This window comes from Nannospalax galili, unplaced genomic scaffold, assembly GCF_000622305.1.
Source record: "Nannospalax galili isolate Female #2095 unplaced genomic scaffold, S.galili_v1.0 scaffold405, whole genome shotgun sequence".
Lineage (NCBI taxonomy): Eukaryota > Metazoa > Chordata > Mammalia > Rodentia > Spalacidae > Nannospalax > Nannospalax galili.
Genome location: NW_008354532.1, coordinates 3,189,627 through 3,208,354, shown reverse-complemented (window position 1 = coordinate 3,208,354; position 18,728 = coordinate 3,189,627). Strand labels below are relative to the sequence as shown.

Below are 18,728 nucleotides of genomic sequence, written 5' to 3'. Positions count from 1 at the left end.
GAGGAGAGGAGAGGAGAGGAGAGGAGAAAAGCAGAGCACAGAAAGCAGAGAAGATAGAAAGCTTTAAATAAAACAAAACTGCATGGAGATAAAATCGTACTAAGTGAGAAAGGTGGGCTGGTGAGATGGCTCAGTGGTTAAGAGCACTGGCTGCTCTTGTAGAGGACCTGGATTTAGTTTCGAGCACCCACATGGAGGATAACAACTGTCAGTAACTCCAATTCCAGGAGATCTGATGCACAGGTGCACTTACATGCATGAAGGTAAAACACTCAACACATAAAGTAAAAATAAGTAAGTTTGAGCTGGGTGTCGTGGCACACGCCTTTAATCCCAGGACTAGGGAGGCACAGTGTATTTAAGGTTAATGAGTTCAAGGCCAGCCTGGTCTACATAGTGAGTTCCAGGACAGCTGGGGCTACTGGGAGACCCTGTCTCAAAAAAGACCAAAAAAAAAAAAAAAAGGACAAAAAAAAAAAAAAAAAGAAAGAATAGCTGGGCATGATGGCGCTTGCCTTTAATCCCAGCACTGAGGAGGCAGAGGCAGGCAGATCTCTATGAGTTCAAGACCAGCCTGGTCTACATAGTGAGGTCCAGGCCTGCTGGGGCTACTGGGAGACAAAAAAGAAAAAAAAAAAAAGAATAGCTGGGCGTGGTGGTGTTCGCCTTTAATCCCAGCACTGAGGCAGAGGCAGGCGGATCTCTGTGAGTTTAAGGCCAGCCTGGTCTACATAGTGAGGTCCAGGCCAACCCCAGGGAGACCCTGTCTCAAAAAGAAAAAAAAAAAAAGAAAGAAAGAAAGAAAGAAAGAAAGAAGAATAGTGAGAAGGGCATAAGGACAATCTCTTGAGCACTGACAAGAGATGGAGGAGTTGCAGAAGAGGAAAGCAACCACATCAAGTGCTTCTGAAAGCTGTGGATGTGAAGGACCAAGCACAGGCCATGGATTTTTACTTAGAAGGAAGCTGTGAATAAGCTCTGAAAATATATTTTCAGTAAAAGCAATTAGGACACACAGTCTGCTTTGTTAGAGATTTATGGTGGACCAAACATTGTGCAGAAATCATGAGGAAAAAGAGTTGGGACTTAGTATATCAGAGCTGCTTACAATCATTTAGGTGCTGGTACCATCCTGAGTAGTACAGATACAGGCCTATTTCCAGACACAATGCCTAGAGATCCTGTTGTTCTAAGGGATGTAACACAAGCATTCATTGTATAGCGACTAGTACATAAAAGAGAAGAGAAGTTAAATGGCTAGTGGGTGTCTATGGTATTTGAAAGGATGGCAGGAAATACTATGGTAATAGGACAGAATAAATGAACAACGTGCTATTTAGGCAAAACAAATGTTCGTTTGCTATGTACCTGCTAAAAACTTGAATTACAAATCTAGATTTTACTCATTATGGGAAAATAAGGATTAGGATTGCTGGCTGTGAATGTTTCCCTCTTGCAACTCCAGTCACAGGAGTGAGGGACAGTTTCAGTATATATGTGGCAGTATTTCACTTTTGTAATGTTTGTGGAGTGGATTGTATTTGGATATAATTATTCTTTTTTATGTTTTACTAAATGATATTAATATGATCATCATAAAGTTTTAGAACTTCAAACATGTTATCTTGGAGATAATAAATATTAACTCTCTCAGGATATGGAAAAATTTTGATGGATTCATCCACTATATATTTTCATTTAGTGGTTCTATACATACTTCAAAATCACATAGCAGGTCCTGGAAAGCAGTTGAATTTGGAATAATGGAGGTCTCATGGCCACTATCAACAGTTCCCACCAGGGAGAATGTTAGGTGGAGGATATGGCTGTTGAGAAGGGAACGTTTCTTCTTAAGCAGCATTGCCAGCAACTGTAAGAAAGAAACAGAAAAGACATGCTGAGAAATCATCACCTATGCCAACACAGAGGCAAGAATCCTAGGGAGATCAATCCTTGGGACTTACAAGCTGATTTTCAAATTTCCATTATGTCAATCTAAAAACCGAAATAATACCATCCTTTTAAAACACTTTTATATTAGCATCTTCCATTCAATAAAATATTTATTAACTAGTTCTGCTATAACAGGCATACAACTGTGCACCATTTTCTCTACACAAATCTGTAACGGTCTTCACAATAACAGACATAGAAGACTGTGGGATGATCAAAATATAGTTAGTCACCTCATACTGTAGTGCATATCCATTGTTCTTACGTTTCCATGGTAAAAATTCAACAAGAATCATTTTGGAAGTATTCCAAAACAAAACATTTACTTAAATAGTTTACTTATTTACAAACCCCCAAAACAAAACTGACAGATTTAATCTTGCCTCAAATACTTGTTTCAAATTACTTCATTTGCATGATTTCTCCCCTAAATTTGGTATAGACTATGTATGCCTGGATTTTGCATATTTTAAAATTCCACCTGAATCCTCGGGAATAGTAATGGTATGGTAGTGGCTTTACATCTTCTGGTTCAGTAAAAGAGCTAGTGGGGTGTGGTGGCGCATGCCTTTAATCCCAGCACTTGGGAGGCAGAGGCAGGTGGATCTCTGTGAGTTCGACGCCAGCCTAGTCTACACAGTAAGTTCCAGGCCAGCTGGGGCTACAGGGAGACCCTGTCTCAAAAATGACCAAATAAAAGAGCTACAGAAAGAAGATGGGGTGTGAAGTGGAAGAGAGTCACAAAGAATATGGGGAGAGCCTAGCTGGATCAAACCTGGAGTTTCAGAGTGGGAAGTATTATGATTCTATCTTATTTCATTCCCCTTTGAAAGAAGAGAAACAACATCTCAACAAGTGAATTGTGATTTAAAATTACACTTTGCTTTATGTACCCATGGGTTTTATATGGACAGATCTAATCAAATGAAAATAAAAAATATTCCATTAAAGGAACCACATAGACTCTTTCCTGTAATTATTCCCTAATGCATATACTATATAGTAACTATTGGAATAATATTCACATTTTAGTAGGTAATAAGTATCCTAGAGATGATTTAAGGATACAAGAAGGTATGCACAGGTTATATGTAAAATTGATACCATGTTAGGGGTCTTAAACATCCTAGAGACTTGCAGGGAGTCCTAGAATGAATTGCCCAGAGACAATGAATTGCCAGAGGGTCTGTTTATCAAATATATCAAAGCTAGCTGAAACAATGTGGCCTAATTCAAGAGTATCATAAGACCAGATAAAATCAAATTAAATACAACTATACACATTTTCTCATTTGATGTGCTACTTTTTTAAAATAAAAATGGCTTTGCTGGGTGTGATGGCACATGCCTTTAATCCTAGTACTTGGAGGCAAAGGCAGGCAAATGGATCTCTATGTGTTAGAGGCCAGCCTAGTCTATGGTCTACAAAGTGAGTTCCAGGCCAGCTGGAGCTACAGGAAGACCCTACCTCAAAAAGACCAAAAAAAAAAAAAAAAAAGCGGCTTTTAAGTTTACGTCAACAATACAATTGTTCCAGAGTTTAAACAATATGACAAAGAAAATTAGATTATCTTTGGAGGGAAGTGAAGGCAAAGCTTTATAGTTACGAACCTGGTAGCCCTTGATTCTTTCCATTTCCTTACTGGCTAGTGGGTTACTCTTGACCACACAAACCAGGGCCTTGACTGCTGCATACAGCCCTTCCACATCAGAGGCCATGGCCACTAGGCCCAGGATGGCTGCAGCTCCTCCAATGTACTGCAAAGTAGTGGCAACAGGCTTAGGGACAAATGTTCTTACTCCTAATTAAAAGATAGTGAAAAATAATTAAAATAAATCCCCCATGTGAATAAGAAGTGAGTAAGTCATACTGTTTGTTTATAGTTATAAATTTCATTTTTTTCAATCTGAATTTTTCATTTTATATCTTGGGTAGGGAGGGGGGAAATGGAGGAACTTACAAAGAAATGAACACCTGACACCCATAAACTTGCAGTGCTAAAATCAAAGGTAGAGTTTGGGAGAAGACAATAAATATTAATTTGCATACTCGCAGAGAGAAGGGGGAGTACAAAAGAGATGGGTTTTAGAGGGAACATCAATTTTTGCAGGGTATAGCTTTGGGCAACATAGAGATGCAGAAACACAGAGGTGGTACGAATGAATTTTGAGCTGAGTGCCTTACTAGGGAGTACACTGTGACAACTCTACACCAGGTGGCAGGATGAGCATTTATACTATTTTAACATGGCAGAACTGGATTTTGAGACCTACTTTTCAAGGCAGTTAGGGCAAGGATGCTGGATAACTTTAGTGTCAATTTGACACACCTGGGTTGAGGGAACCTCAATTGGGGAATTGCCTTCATTGGACTGGCCTATGGCCATGTCCATGGGGCACCTTCTTGATTGTTGAGTGATGTGGGAAGGCCCAGCCCACTGTGGGTAGTGCCATCCCTGGGCAGGTGGGCCAGTGTTGCATAAGAAAGCAGGCTGAGCAGGGGCCAGGGGAGCAAGTCAGTAAGCAGTGTTCCTCCTTAGCCCGTGCTCCAGTTCCCTGCCCTGAGTTCCTACCTTGGGCTCCCTGATGAACTGTGACCCAGGAGATGTAAGATAAATAAACCTTTTCCTCCCCAAGTTGGTAGTGGTCAGAATGTTTTGTCAACAGCAATGAAGAAACAAAACCAGGACAGCAAGTGTTAGTTCCTAGGTAAGAAAATTGAAGCTCAGAGAGCTTCAGCATCTGGTCTGATTTCACAAAGTGACAGCAAGGACTGGAAACTGCTCTCTGAGCAGTTCTCTCACTGTTTTCTACTGCACCACACTCCTGCCATCCAGGGATCTGACTCCCTTTTCTGGCCTTGGCAGGTACCCATACATACATGTGTATCCTTTTAGACACAAATGCACAGACACAGTCGTGCAGACATACACAGACACAGACACACACACACACACACACACACACAAATAATAAAATAAAAATATTTTTAAAAAGATGGCTCATAAGCATTGGCTACTTTCGCAAAGGACCCAGGTTCAATTTCCAGAACCTACATGGAGGCTAACAACTGTCTATGACTCCAGTTCCAGGGGATCCAACACACTCTTCTGATCTCCCCGGGCATTGCATGCACAGGTGCACTCACATGCAAAAAACTCATACACATAAAAATAAAATTTTAAAAAGGAATAATCATTGATATTGAATTTTGGGTGGCCTGATTGAATAATGCCTTAAGATATGCCTAACCAAAATTTTCAACTCTTTTAAAAGGTCTTCTAGAGGATACAGGTCTCCAAACTTTCATCATAGCTAGACTAGACACTGATTCTAACCTCGGGCCCTCCTATTTAGCTTTTTTTGTAGTTGTTGCTTTTTGGCAGTAATGAGAATTGTGCCTCAGACTTCATGCATGCAAGGCACATGCTGCACTGTGGATCTATAGCTCCAGCACTTTTTAGCTCATTTCTAAGTAACAGAAAAGACACAAAAGCAAAAACCACCATTGAACTAAACCATGGCACAATGAATGATAGTTCTGAACTTTCACACCTGCTTCTCCATGCCATATGCAGTTTACACAGAAGCATACAGTTAGTCTTCATCAGTGCTGACAAGAGATATATCAATGAGATTTTAGGAAAGCTTATATTTAAAACTTGCTTAGAATTTGGGGCAGGTCATGTGCCACAACTTAAACACTTACCACCCCCCTCTTTATATGAAGAAAAGTAAATGTAAATTTGAAGGCAAATAAGCTTGAAAAGCAAAGGCAACTTGAACTCACCCAAGTAACCAATGAGAGTGGCCCCGATGGTGCGAGCAGGTCCATTCAGATGGCCTGCTGCATTGTGTATCAGCCTCACTGGAGTGGCATTCTCATGGGAGGAGATGCCTAACTGGAGAATAGGAAGGAAGAAAATGTCATTAGAGAAGAACAGTCTGGCCATTTTGATTAGAAAAAAAAATTATGACTGGTAACAAATCTTTTGATTCTCATTTATCAGAATATGTAAAATGTGAGTATTCATTTCTTTAAATTGGGCAAGTATGTCCAAAGTTTAGTTAAATATAATCTCCTGAGCTAGAGGTGGCAGGGATGTTTAGACAGGGCTTTGACAGACTTTGTGAATGAAGCTTTGTCAGCGCTTGAAAGCTGTTCATCATTTTACTTTACTTTAGATCCAAGTCAACTTAATTTGTATAAAATTCTCCACAAGTATACGGATGAAATATGACTACATGAGGACAATATCAAATGCACACACTAGGATCCTCCTCCAGCATTTCAGAAACATGGAGGAGAGGAGGAGTTTTTGTTTCATGTTGCTTTAAAAATTTCTTTTTAAATTACATTTATTTCTTTGAGTGTGTATGTGGGGGGTGTTGTGTGGGTATGCATATGGAGGTCAGAGAACAACTTTTCAGAGTTGATTCTTTCATTCCACCATATGGTCCTGGGGATCAAATTCAGGTGGGGTCCTAGGGACTGAACTCAGGTTGAAAGGCTTGGCAGCAAGTGCCTTTACTTACTGAACCATCTTGTCAGCCTTCATTCTACTGCAGTGTCCTAAACAAACGGTACTTGGCTCATGGTACATGACAAAATGCTGCTGACAAGTCGGGCACGGTGGCGCACACTTTTAGTCCCAGCACTCAGGAGGCAGAGGCAGGCATATTGCTGTGATTTCAAGGCCAGCCTGGTCTACATAGTGAGTTCCAGGCCAGCTGAGGCTATAGGGAAACCTTGTCTCAAAAACAAAACAAAACAAAACAAAATGCTGCTGAGGGACAGCTCTAACCATAGGAGTTAAACAACAACCACCACTACTGGGAAGTCAGGTGTGGTGGGATGTGGTGGGACAAGTTTTTAATCCCAGTGGTTGGGAGGCCAAGGCAGGAGGACTGCCAGTTTGAAACCAACATAGGCAATGTAGTAAGAACCTGTCTCAGAAAGTCCCAGACCTACTAAGCACACAAACAAAAACCCAACTGCAATGGTATTCTTCAGTTGTAAAGTTAGCTTTATGTGGAGCTGCAGCTCACACCCAGGGCCTTGTGCATGCTAGGCAAGTGTTCCATAGCTGAACTACATTCACAGCTGTGAGTCCAACTTCTGAATTGCCAAAGCAGGCAATTCTTAGTAAGAAATGCTTACTTTCCCAAATTAAGCTACATATCTAAGTATGTCTGGCTTAAATTAGGAGCCAAATAACCTGAACATGACATGAGGGAGGCAACATGAAAAAGGCAAATGTGCTACTTAGAATCCAAGATAAAAGTAAGAAAATATAGCAGAAAACATATTGGAAAAAAATTGTGAATGAAATTTAGTGAACAATGTGGCTTTATAATTCAAGAGATGCACTAAATATAATCAGAATATAAGTTTTTCAAAAACTCTAGGTATGTATGTCAAATTTCTAAAGAACAATGATGGAAAAATTTGGAAGAATCCAGAAGTTAGTCAAAATGCTCCAAGTTTACATGAGAAACTAGAGAACAGTACAATAAAGTCCCAGTTAGTTTTCACTGTCAACTTGACACATCTGAGAGGAAAGCCTGCAATAAGGCACAGTCTAGATCAGACTGTTAACTGATGTAGGAGGGACCAGCCTTTGTGGGCCAGTGGGCTAAGCCAGCAAGCAGAAATCCTCCATGGTTGCTGCCCTGACTTCCCACATGATGTACTGAAACCTCTAAGATGAAGTAAATCCTTGTCCCTTCAGTTGCTTTTGGTCAGGGTGTTCTATCACAGCAACAGAATGAAACTAGAATAGAAAGTGAACATGTCTAACGTGCTGATAGAGAATCCTTGCCATTGTAGAGTTTTGTACCCAGGAAATCTACCCTTCAGGGAGGAAGGCTGTGTCAGTTTCTTATGGCTGCTTTACCAAATTACCATCAAGTTAATGATGGTATATATTTATCGTCTTACAGTTCTAACGGTTGAAGTAAATAAAACATGGTTTTGATGGCCTACAATGAAAGCACTGGCAGGGCTGTGTTCCTTCTAGAGAACAACTCATTTTCTTGCGTTCATGCATTCTTTGGCTCATGGGCCCAACAGGAGACTGAATCTTCTCACCTGGACCATTTTTCCACCTTGGATTTCACCTTTGAGTAATCTTTATGATTCAATTGTGCCCATCTAGATGACTAGGATACTTTTCCTATTCTACCATGACTTGATTAGTAATTTTAATTCTACATGCAACCTAAATTCCCCTTTTCTGTATAAAGTAATATAAGCACAAGTTCCTAGAATTAGATGCCGATATACTTGGGGGGAAGAGAGGGGATAAATATATTTAACACACTAAATATATTTAATATTTAAATTTCAAGTTTAAAAAACCCCTGTAAATTACGCACTATTTTTCAGCAACTACTTATATTTGGGTTGTGTCAATAAGGAAATTCTGGTATCTTCCCAGTAAGAGTGTGCCATGACTTACTGGGAAAGCATTCTGCTTACCTGTTTAGCAATGGCTTTGCTATCCAACTTGTTATAGACTTTCCGAATTCTTGCCACTGTTAGGGAGGACACAGAGAGTGCATAGAGGCCAAAGGACACCTTCTCCTCTGCAACTAATGACACGGGTGATGGGACAGTACCTTCAGACTTTGCATCTTTGCCTTCAAAAGAATAATTCTCTTTCAAAATTGTCAGCAATTTTCCTCTCCAAGTACATTTTTTTTTTTAATTCTTGCTGTCATTTTTGCTCGGGTGAACTTGAACATTTTAAAAAGTTGAACAAGAGAGTTAAATGCAAAAGCCATTTTACTTAATTTTTAGTTCTTTATTTGTTTAAGTGGATATAGGACTTAACAGCCATAGAACTTTACATATGAAAATATTTTCATAGTCTATTGTAAAGGAAGAAAAAGAATTTTTCTATGTAATAATTCATAAAGCACTTGATTCTATTTTGAAAGGAATGAAAATGCATGCGAGCCTAGGAACCTTGTAGTGCCAGGCTCTCTGCCAATCTAGAGCCCCATTACACCTCTCCATACTCCCTGGGACAACACAGTAGTGTGGGGAAAAGCACACATTTTATAATCTTGCTTTATTACTTACAGGCTGTGTGGCATATCACACACACATTCTATCATCTATGTGTCATAATGATAGTATCTAACACTATCATTTGAGATCGATAAATAAACATGAAGGGCTCAGAACAAATGTTCTTCGTGCATGTTAATGACTTAGCACATGGTAAGTATTCACAAAGTATCAGCTCTTATTGAACACTATGTTAATCAAGATTGAGTGAACAGACAAATTACTCAATCATTATAGGGCTATTAATATTTACAATATATTTGTCTTACCTTCTATGAGACCTTAGTGAAATCAACAAGGAAAAAGCAGACATCATTTGGAAGGGCACAAATAAACTGTTGCTGAACATCAGCTCTTTTATTCTATTTTTCTTTTGGGAAAGGGGATTTTTAAAAAATGGACTGTAGGCAAAAAGTGATGAGGAAAAGTGACATTAACTGGTTTAATCTTAAGCATATGCCTGAATTTATTGGACACATTTACTCCTTCTTTAACAGGAGTAGCTATACTTTAAATGGCTTCATGTAGAAGTTACAGAAAGAAAACGTGACTGAGGTTGGCCTCTTCAAGGGTAAATGCCCACATCTTCAATCCAAGAAAGGAATTTGGACAATTAATCGGTGTTCAGACAATAAATTAGAAAAGCATTGTGTTTTATTTTATGTACGTATTTCTTCACTTGCAGTGCTGGGGATTGAGCCTAGGGCCTCAGACATGCTAGTTAAGCATTCTATACTTGACTATATCCTCAGTCCAAGAAGAGGATTTTCATTAGGAGTGATCAATAAAACCATGTTGAAGAAAATTAGTAGAGAAGGTCCTTCTCCTAGCTAAAGGATTTATGGTCCTATACATACATGCATCAATATTGCAAGAGTTAAGTCTCATACAGCTTCAAGAACTGAGAATAAGTTACTCACATGGTATACATACAGCCTGAAAACTTCCAACATAATTTGGTCCAAGTTCATATACAGTAGTAACATTAGTAGGAGGTAAAACTTCTTCTAGAAAATGAGTGGGTCCCAGGCGCCAAACCAGTGAAGCAATCTGGCGTTGTGCAGGTGGAGTGCCAATGTAGGCATAGACTGTGCTCACCACCGGGGGATTTGCAGAACCAGAGCCCCCAGGAGTGCTGTGAACATAGTGCAACTATAAAAAACACAAGTATGAGATGTGGAAAAGGTTGTGGGTTTGTTCTTTGTTTTTTGTTGTTTTGTTTTTGCCAAGACTAACTACTTTATTATGTCAATTTTCATTATCCCCAGGTCACATGACTTTACAAACATTCATAAACAAGTGGAGAAACACAAGGATAAGCGCAGATTCTAGGATCTGTAGCTGGGAACTGAATATGGTGGTTTAAAAGCTCTTATTGGAGGCTATAAGAGATGGCTCAGCAGTTAAGGGCATAAGATGCTCTTGCAGAGGACCAGGGTTCAGTTCCCAGCACTCACATGGTGGCTAACAACCCTCCATAACTCTAGTTCCAGGGGATCTGGCACCGTCTTCTGATCTCTACAGGCACTGCATGACGTGGGTGCACTTACCTACATGCAGGCAATACACTCATACAAATAAAATAAAATAAAATAAAATACGGGTGCACTTACCTACATGCAGGCAATACACGAAATAAAATAAAATAAAAATAATAAATAAAATTAAAATATGTTATTAAGGGGCTGGTGAAATGGCTCAGCAGTTAAAAGCATTTACTACTCTTGCAGAGGACCAGCATTTACTACTCTTGGTTCCTAGCACATACATGGTAGCTTACAACCATCTTTAACTCCAGTTCCAGGGGATCCAACGCCCTATTCTGGCCTTAGTGGGCACTGTACACATGTGGCACACATGAATTCATGAAAGCACACACACACAAAATAAATGATTTTTTTAAAAACTAAAATCTGTTATCAAATTCTTAAAGTAAGTTATATCTAGAAATGGCAACAATTAAATACAAGAATACTATCACTCACTGCCTGTGACCTGCTTACCAAATTAATGATGTTTCTCTGAAATTTTAGGGTTGGTAGTTCTGAAATTAAACCACCTTCAATGTAAGTCTTAATAATTACTGATGAAAAGTACCTTAATATCTAGAAAAATGAAATTTATAACTATATACACATATTTTATCTCAATGTAAGATAGTAGGAACTGTTGACTGACATTCTCAGATTTGAAAATGCTCTTGTTTACTGATCGGATGCTCTGATTATCAATCAATTTATTTTTAATAAATACAGAGGGTACAGCTTACATTGGCAGGTTGTCACTTGATGGGATGAGAACATTTTCACTGATTGTTTTTTCATAACTTCACCTAACTTCAGGTCACATCTATCTATGCATTAAGAATGGCCCCTAGTATTGTGTAGCACGCTTGTAATAACCTCCCCCCACCTCCACTTCCTCACTCTTGAGCTATCTTCAAAGCAGGTGTGTTTCCCTATGTACAATGCTTACCTTTACAGTGTTAACAAGCTGCCCGTCAATATAGAGGGCTGCGGTGCTGTTCTTCAGCATGCCTTTGCTCATTACCAGAACCAGATGATGCCACTGTCCCTCAACTATCAGCTCTCCACATCGAAAGCGGGCACAGCATGGGAGAATCTCATAAAAAGAGGATTCTTCATTGAAATCATCAACTAAAAGTGGGAGAAAGATATTAAAAGCACTTGCATAGGTTGTCCATATTCTGATAACTATTCATGTCTGGATCAGCATATTCTGACAGTATGTTAAAACAAACAAACAAAAAAAGATGTAAAGGAAGATACCTTGTTCATTCCATAATCTGTTGTTAGTTTGTGGACATACTGTCCAGAACCTTACTAACAACAGCTAGGAAGGAGGGGAAGGAGATACTGCATGATGTGATGCAGAAAGGTATTAACTCACTCAAGCTCTTGCTTTATGGAGAACTCTGTCCCATAAACAGGAATCTTCAATTTGCTAATATTTCAGCAACAACTGTCAACTCTAACTGGCTTCTCTCAATTGCCCAGCATACTGTCAGAATGTGTTAATAAACGAGTTTATAGTCATCTGATTTTAATGGTAATCTAACTGAAAATTAACTCACAGTGTTTGTTTTTGTCTTGGTGATGGTGCTAGGGGTCAAATCCAGAGCCTGGCATGTGGTAAACATGTACTCTACTGCTGAGCTACAACCCAGTCCTACCTTTTCTCACTATTTATAGATGAACAGACAGCAATAGCATGTTAAACACTCATTAAAATCAGTCATGTAAGAGCCAAACTATAGCCATAATAACAAAAAGCAAACTGCTGTTCAATACAAAAACACACAAGTAAATATATTTGAATGTAAAGTAAATTATACGAAAGGACTACAAATGAAATGTTAATTTTTATTTTGGGAATATTAAAATATCTGTTAAACTAAAATGAAAAATTATATTTTAGAATGACAATTCAGAATACATAACTGTTGACGAGTTAAGACTACAACATAGGGGTTGCAGAGATGGCTCAGCGGTTAAGAGCACTGACTGCTCTTGCAGAGGATCTGGGTTCAATTCCCAGCACCCACATGGTGGCTACAAATCGTCCTTAACTCTAGTTCCAGGGAAATAAAGCCCTCTTCTGACCTCCGTGGCATTGCATGACAAGGATGCACTCACATACACGCAGGCAATATAAAATAAAAATAAGAAATTCTGATAATTATTCATGTCTCATACACACAAAATAAAAGAAATAAAATATTTTTTTTTTAATGTAAGACTACAAAGACAAAATCCAACAGGTGACATATAAGAGAAAGATCTAAAATAACCATATAGAAAATAGAGTCAAACAGTCTCAAGAGGGCTATAGTTACAGACCAAGGGATGAAAATAAAAATAAAAGACAGTGATGAAATACAGCTTGGTGTTAAGAGTACATTCTTAGCATAGATGAAGGCCAGGGCTCAACTATTCAGCACACATACTCATAAAAAGACAAGCACATCAGGCTAGCGAAGTGGCTCAGTGGGTAAAGGCAGTTGCTGCCAAGCCTGATGACCTGAGCTTGATTCCTGGAACCCACATGGTGCAAGGACAGAACCAACTCCTCTAACCTCCACACATGTGCCATGGCAGGTTTATCTCCCGCCTACCCTGAAAAAAAAAAACCACATCAGAGAAACAAGAAACTTGTGTCCTTCCTTTCCTTGTTAATAGACTAAATACTCTCCAGGATGGAGGAAGATGGAAGTAATACTACTTATAAAAATGTTGTAAGAGGTGGTGACATAGCTCAGTTGCTAGAAGTGCTTGCTTAGCATGCATGAAGTCCTGGGTCAATCCCAAAGACAGCATTAAACTGGGCATGGTGGTACATGACTGCAATCACAGCACTTGGGCAGTGTAAGAGGATCAGGAAATTCAGTACAGCATGAGCTAACAGTGAGACCTTGTGCTAAAAACAAAGACAGAAAGAAACAGAAATGGTGTGAGAGCTTCACTCTCTAAGAGGAAGGGAGGGTTCAAGAAACACATGCTACCCTATGATATTAGAAAGGGTGGGATTTTCAAGGTTTACTCAAGGTTGCTAGTTGGCAATTTAGCTGGGGATTGCCACTTACCAAGAAAGGAAATAGGAAAGGTAGATTTCATAAGTAAATGTCAGGAAAAGAGCTGAATATAAGAAGAGATTTCAAATGTGGATGTTGAGTAAGCATGAGGAAATACGACTTCCAAGCTTAGGACACAAATTACAAAAAATGATTTCATACTCCTTGGGATTAAAGACACCTAAAATAATCACAAACTGATGATCCTTCCCTTCACACCCCCCAATGAAGAGTGGACTGGATACAAAGAATACTAATTTTGAAGGGAAGAGACCAGAGAAAGTGATCAAAGAAACTGTGAGGAGAGGGCAGAAAAATGGAGATAACTGATGTGGGTATAATGAGGGGCAAGAGGCTGATAGGATCAAAGGCACCAGATGCAAGTGAAGTGTCACATGAGAATTTTATTTTCTTTCATTTACTGTTGTGCCAGGGATGAACGCAGGGCCTCTGCCTCAGAACTCTATCCTAGCCCTGATAAATGAGAATTTGGAAGTCCTAACTATACTGATACTTAGCTCTATGCTAGACACCATGGAGAATACTAAGAAACACTACAATAAAATTCAAATGCTAACATGCATATTCAGTGAATAGTTATCAACCGCATGTGAATCAATATAATATTACCTATTTAGTAAAAATGAGAAAAATAGGTGATTAAAAGCCTGCTCTCTAAATACATATATTATACTCAAAGCAAAGAAAAATGAGTAATCTGAGGTTTATATTTAGTGTTCATATATATATTAGGAAGGTCTTCATGAATGCCTTGAGTTTGAAGTTCTGTTTGATACTAACATAAGGTAATGTATGTTAGAGGAAATTGGGATTATAAAGTTGCAAAGAAAGTCTTGAAGGTAAATGATGGAAAAGTGATAAAAAGTCACTATGTGAAGCACAGTGCTGCGCATATGGTACCCAGGTGCTCAATGAATATTATTCACTTAAGCAGAATTCAGTCTATCATAATTTCATCAAAATACATCAAACCTACAAGCTGCTTTCCTAGCAAAATTCTGAATCTTGGCAAGCAACATGGGTCCTTAATTAGGCTCAGACTCTTTTGTTTTCTAAGTTACTTTTGAAAGTGCCTTAAGGGGAGGAGTGTGGATAGGATCAAAATACATTGTACACATGTACGAAATTCTCAAAGAGTAAGTGTATTTCTATCTATATATGTTATACAAAGAAAAGAAAGTGTCTGAAAATTCACTAGTAAACAGCCATGATTTCATATAACTTGTTCTAATTACTAAAGTTAGAAAAGGATTATCCATTAGAACTTAAAAATGAGTATTAACATGAAGTTTTCAGGCTGAATATGGTAGCACACGCCTTTAATCCCAGCACTTGGGAGGCAGAGGCAGAGTGAGTTTGAGGCCAGCTCCGTCTATATAGAGTTCGAGGCCATCCATGGTCTACATAGTGAAACCCCATTCAAGAAAAGGTTGAGGTTTTCACTTGTAGGATCAAAAGAGGACAGAAAAAGACAAACACTGACCATAATTCTGGAGGAGCTCCTCTTTGGTGGATACAATTAAGGACCGGTCTTTTGCAGACAGAACTATGGCAAGGCACACGTAATGCTGCTCAGATGAATTGGCTCTTCGCACAACAGTGAGGAGCCTGACAGGGTGGGTATTTGGAGGAGAACTGAAGTGTTCAATGCAAAACCAGCTAGAGTAGCTTAAGCCAGATGGAGGAGGGAAGAACCTTTCACCTAAAGTCAAAACAGAAAAACAACAATGAAAGAGCTTTTGGCTCATATTTACATTTTAAAAAGAGCTAATAATAGTAAGTAAATTGTAAATAAAAATATTTATTGAGGAAAAAGAAAGGATATTTACCGGAACCAATGCCACTGACCACAGCCCCATCAGTAAGACCTGTTGTGACAGCATTGTTGGTAGGGGCGTTGTGGGGGGCCAAGCTGGGTAGAAACAGGCAACTAGAAAAGAAACACCTGGGTTAGAGAGCCACTGTCTGTCTTTTAACACAATGGATGTGCTAAAGTGAAATAAATGATCAATGTGTACAACTATGTAACAGTAACTAGACACAGGAGATGATGGAGTAAATCTGGGTATCTAGCAAAGCTCTCCTGCCTTTTAATTACCTGAGAGTACAAATGATATGTTAAAACCTTGCACAGTATCATTTAAAATTCAAATCCTCTAAAAATTAATATCTGTATATGTAAAACAAACATACAACCCCAATTAAAACATTAGAGCAATTCCATCATCCCACAAAACATATCTCTCCTATGCCCCTTCCCTGTCTTTATAATCCAGTCATTAGACATGCTTGTATATATTCTGAGGCTGGTAGACCTCACAAACTTCTAGTTTGCTATAGTCTTTATTGCTGCTTCTGAGAGTGGCAGCGATACTGGGGCATTTAAAGTTACTCATCTGAAGTAGGAGTCACTGACTAGTGATGAAGAAGACACTAGCTTAGATACTTTGGGGGACAGACTGGTAAAACTCAATCAGAGCTTTTAAATCTAATTTCATTTGTTATCTATACATTTATATTTACCATATCAGGGGCTGACCAGCTTTCTGGAAAGAGCCAGACGACAAGCCTTTCCTACAGTGTGAGCAGGCAGCTTCCTGCTACGATGGCACACTTCTGCCACCTCAGTACCAGAGCAGCCAGAGAAACATGAATGAGCCAGGGTCTCAATAAAACATCTTCATCCACAAAACAATCAAGCTTACAAAAACCTTACTAAGCCACAGATCTTAGACTACTGACTCCATTATTATTATTATTATTATTATTATTATTATTATTATTATCTATATATTTAATATAATTTAAAATTTTATTTATTTTTATTTTATGTATATGAGTGTATTGCCTGCATGCATGTGAGTGCATCCATGTCATGCAATACCACGGAAGTCATAAGAGGGCTTCATATTCCCCTGGAACTGGAGTAAAGGATGGTTCATAGCCATCATGTGGGTGCTGGGAATCGAACTCGGGTCCTCTGGAAGAGCAGTCAGTGCTCTTAACCACTGAGCCATCTCTCCAGCACCATATTTAATATAATTTAAAAGGTTAGCTGAGTACTGTGCCTTTAATTCTAACGCTTGGGAGGAGGGAGGCAGTCTAATCCCTGTGAGATCAAGGCCAGCCTGGTCTACATAGTAACTTCTAGGCTACCTGGGGCTACAGGGAGACCATGTCTCAAAAACAAACAAAACAAAACAAAACAAAAACCATTTCATGTATCATAGCATATTTTAATTGGGTAGATTTTAAAACCAAAGATCTATTCATAAAGGCAAGTATGAGCCACAAAATAATAGACAAGGCCCAGATTATCTACCTTGCAGTTTCCTTACCCAAATCCTTCAAGGGATGTGTCAAATTCAACAAAAGCTGGAGTAACGGATGACCCATGAAGTCTGATGTCATGTGGGGTTGTCATGGAAACTAGACACTTCACTCTGGTCAAGGGTACAGTGCTTCCTTCTGCAGATTTTACCAGGCTTTTGCTTATTCGGTAATGGTTATCTTCATGTAAGCTGAAAACATTATCAGAACCCAGACCTTCCAGAGAGCTGATCATACTGCCTGTAAGTCAAAGAAAACCTCTTGGGAAAAATATGTAGAGTTTAAAAATATCTTTATAAGACTTATCTTCAAATGCTATTCTTTAATCACACAATATAATATTTTTCTTTTTAAATAAAGGACATTTAGGCAGTTTTAATGTACTTTATGTTCTCTTTTAAATGAAAAGAGCTTGTTTTTCCTTTTTTACTTGAAATCACAGTAATGTTTACACTGCAGAAGGATCAAACACTACCAAGTATTAAAAAGAAGAAAAAGCACCAATAAATCACTGTACAAGTTCACTGTTTCAATGTAATTTAATTATAAATCTTCGCTAATAGTTATACTTTTACTTCACAACAGCAACTTTTATAATTTTTCCTTGAAAGGAAAGCAGTTTTTTTTTTTTTTATAAAAGCTTATAACAAGAAGAAACTGGTCATCTTAATATCAGAGGTGAGTAATAATAAGTCACTTCTTCCATCATTTTCCCACTTTTGCAGCCTTAGATTTGCTGGAATGAACTGTGATCACAGAAACACTTGAATGTAAGGTTTCCTGCATGTAGACAAGTGGTAACAAACAGCCCTGTCTTTCTAGGAATGTATCACAAGTGTAATTCAGAAAACATTTCCTGGGGCTGGAGAGATGGCTCAGCAGTTAAGAGTAATGACTGCTCTTGAAAAGGACTGGGGTTCAATTGCTAGCACCCACATGGTGGCTAACAACCATCAGTAACTCCAGTTCCAGGAAAATCCAACGCCCTCTTCTGACCTCTGAGGACACTGCACGACACAGGTGCACTTACACACAGGCAGGTATAACACCCACACACATAAAATAAAAATAAATAAACAAAATATTTTTTTTTAATTTTTAAAAATTATTTATTTAATAACAACGTACTTAGAAGAAGCATATCATTACAACACAATTGACATATTCAATAATGGTTTCCTGAGGTAGGATGCATCTCTTTCAAAATTGGCTGTAAATTTTTAGGTTTACAGTTGAATTATTACAGTTATACAATATTGTACTCAGTATAAACGCTATAAGACATAAATTAAATGACATTTTAACCTTTAAAAAAAATCTCCATTTCATTATTAAAATACACAGTTTGATACATAAAAATTATTTTTCAATGCAATTGACATTGGATGTTTGCACATGCATTTCTAATCTCTAAATATCTGATTATTACTAGTCACAGTTGGTTACTTTCTGAGCTTCTAGGCATCTGAGCATGAATATAAAGTCATCAGGTAGATTTCAATGGTAATGTTTTTCACATCTACTAATTAACAGGAAGTAAATTAAAAAAATTTTAATAACTACATGATTTGAAGAAGCATTTCATTACAGCTTTAACATATTTAGTAACACACTCCAGAGCAAGAGTACATCTATTTCACAAGTGGGTGCAAGTTTCTAGGTTCACAGTATGAGCCCTGTAAGACATAAAATTGGATGAGTTTTTAACCTTTAAAAAAGATCTCCATTTCATTTTAGAATATATTGTTCCTGACCCCC

General features: G+C 38.4%; 1 protein-coding gene across 7 annotated transcripts in view; it reads right to left on the bottom strand.

Annotated features, from left to right (window-relative positions):
• Wdfy3 (WD repeat and FYVE domain containing 3) overlaps positions 1 to 18,728 on the bottom strand; it is a 269,996-nt gene that overhangs the window by 95,938 nt on the left and 155,330 nt on the right. For 6 of the 7 annotated variants that reach the window (XM_017802846.2, XM_017802849.2, XM_029555330.1 and 3 more), the window contains 9 exons: positions 16,979 to 17,210; positions 15,470 to 15,570; positions 15,124 to 15,342; positions 11,504 to 11,685; positions 9,949 to 10,180; positions 8,435 to 8,595; positions 5,744 to 5,855; positions 3,565 to 3,755; positions 1,718 to 1,870 (listed from right to left, as the gene is read on the bottom strand). In XM_017802846.2, the coding sequence (XP_017658335.1) occupies positions 1,718 to 1,870; positions 3,565 to 3,755; positions 5,744 to 5,855; positions 8,435 to 8,595; positions 9,949 to 10,180; positions 11,504 to 11,685; positions 15,124 to 15,342; positions 15,470 to 15,570; positions 16,979 to 17,210 (1,583 nt within the window). The remainder of the gene's footprint in view (positions 1 to 1,717; positions 1,871 to 3,564; positions 3,756 to 5,743; positions 5,856 to 8,434; positions 8,596 to 9,948; positions 10,181 to 11,503; positions 11,686 to 15,123; positions 15,343 to 15,469; positions 15,571 to 16,978; positions 17,211 to 18,728) is intronic. The other variant, XM_029555331.1, reaches the window with a different exon arrangement.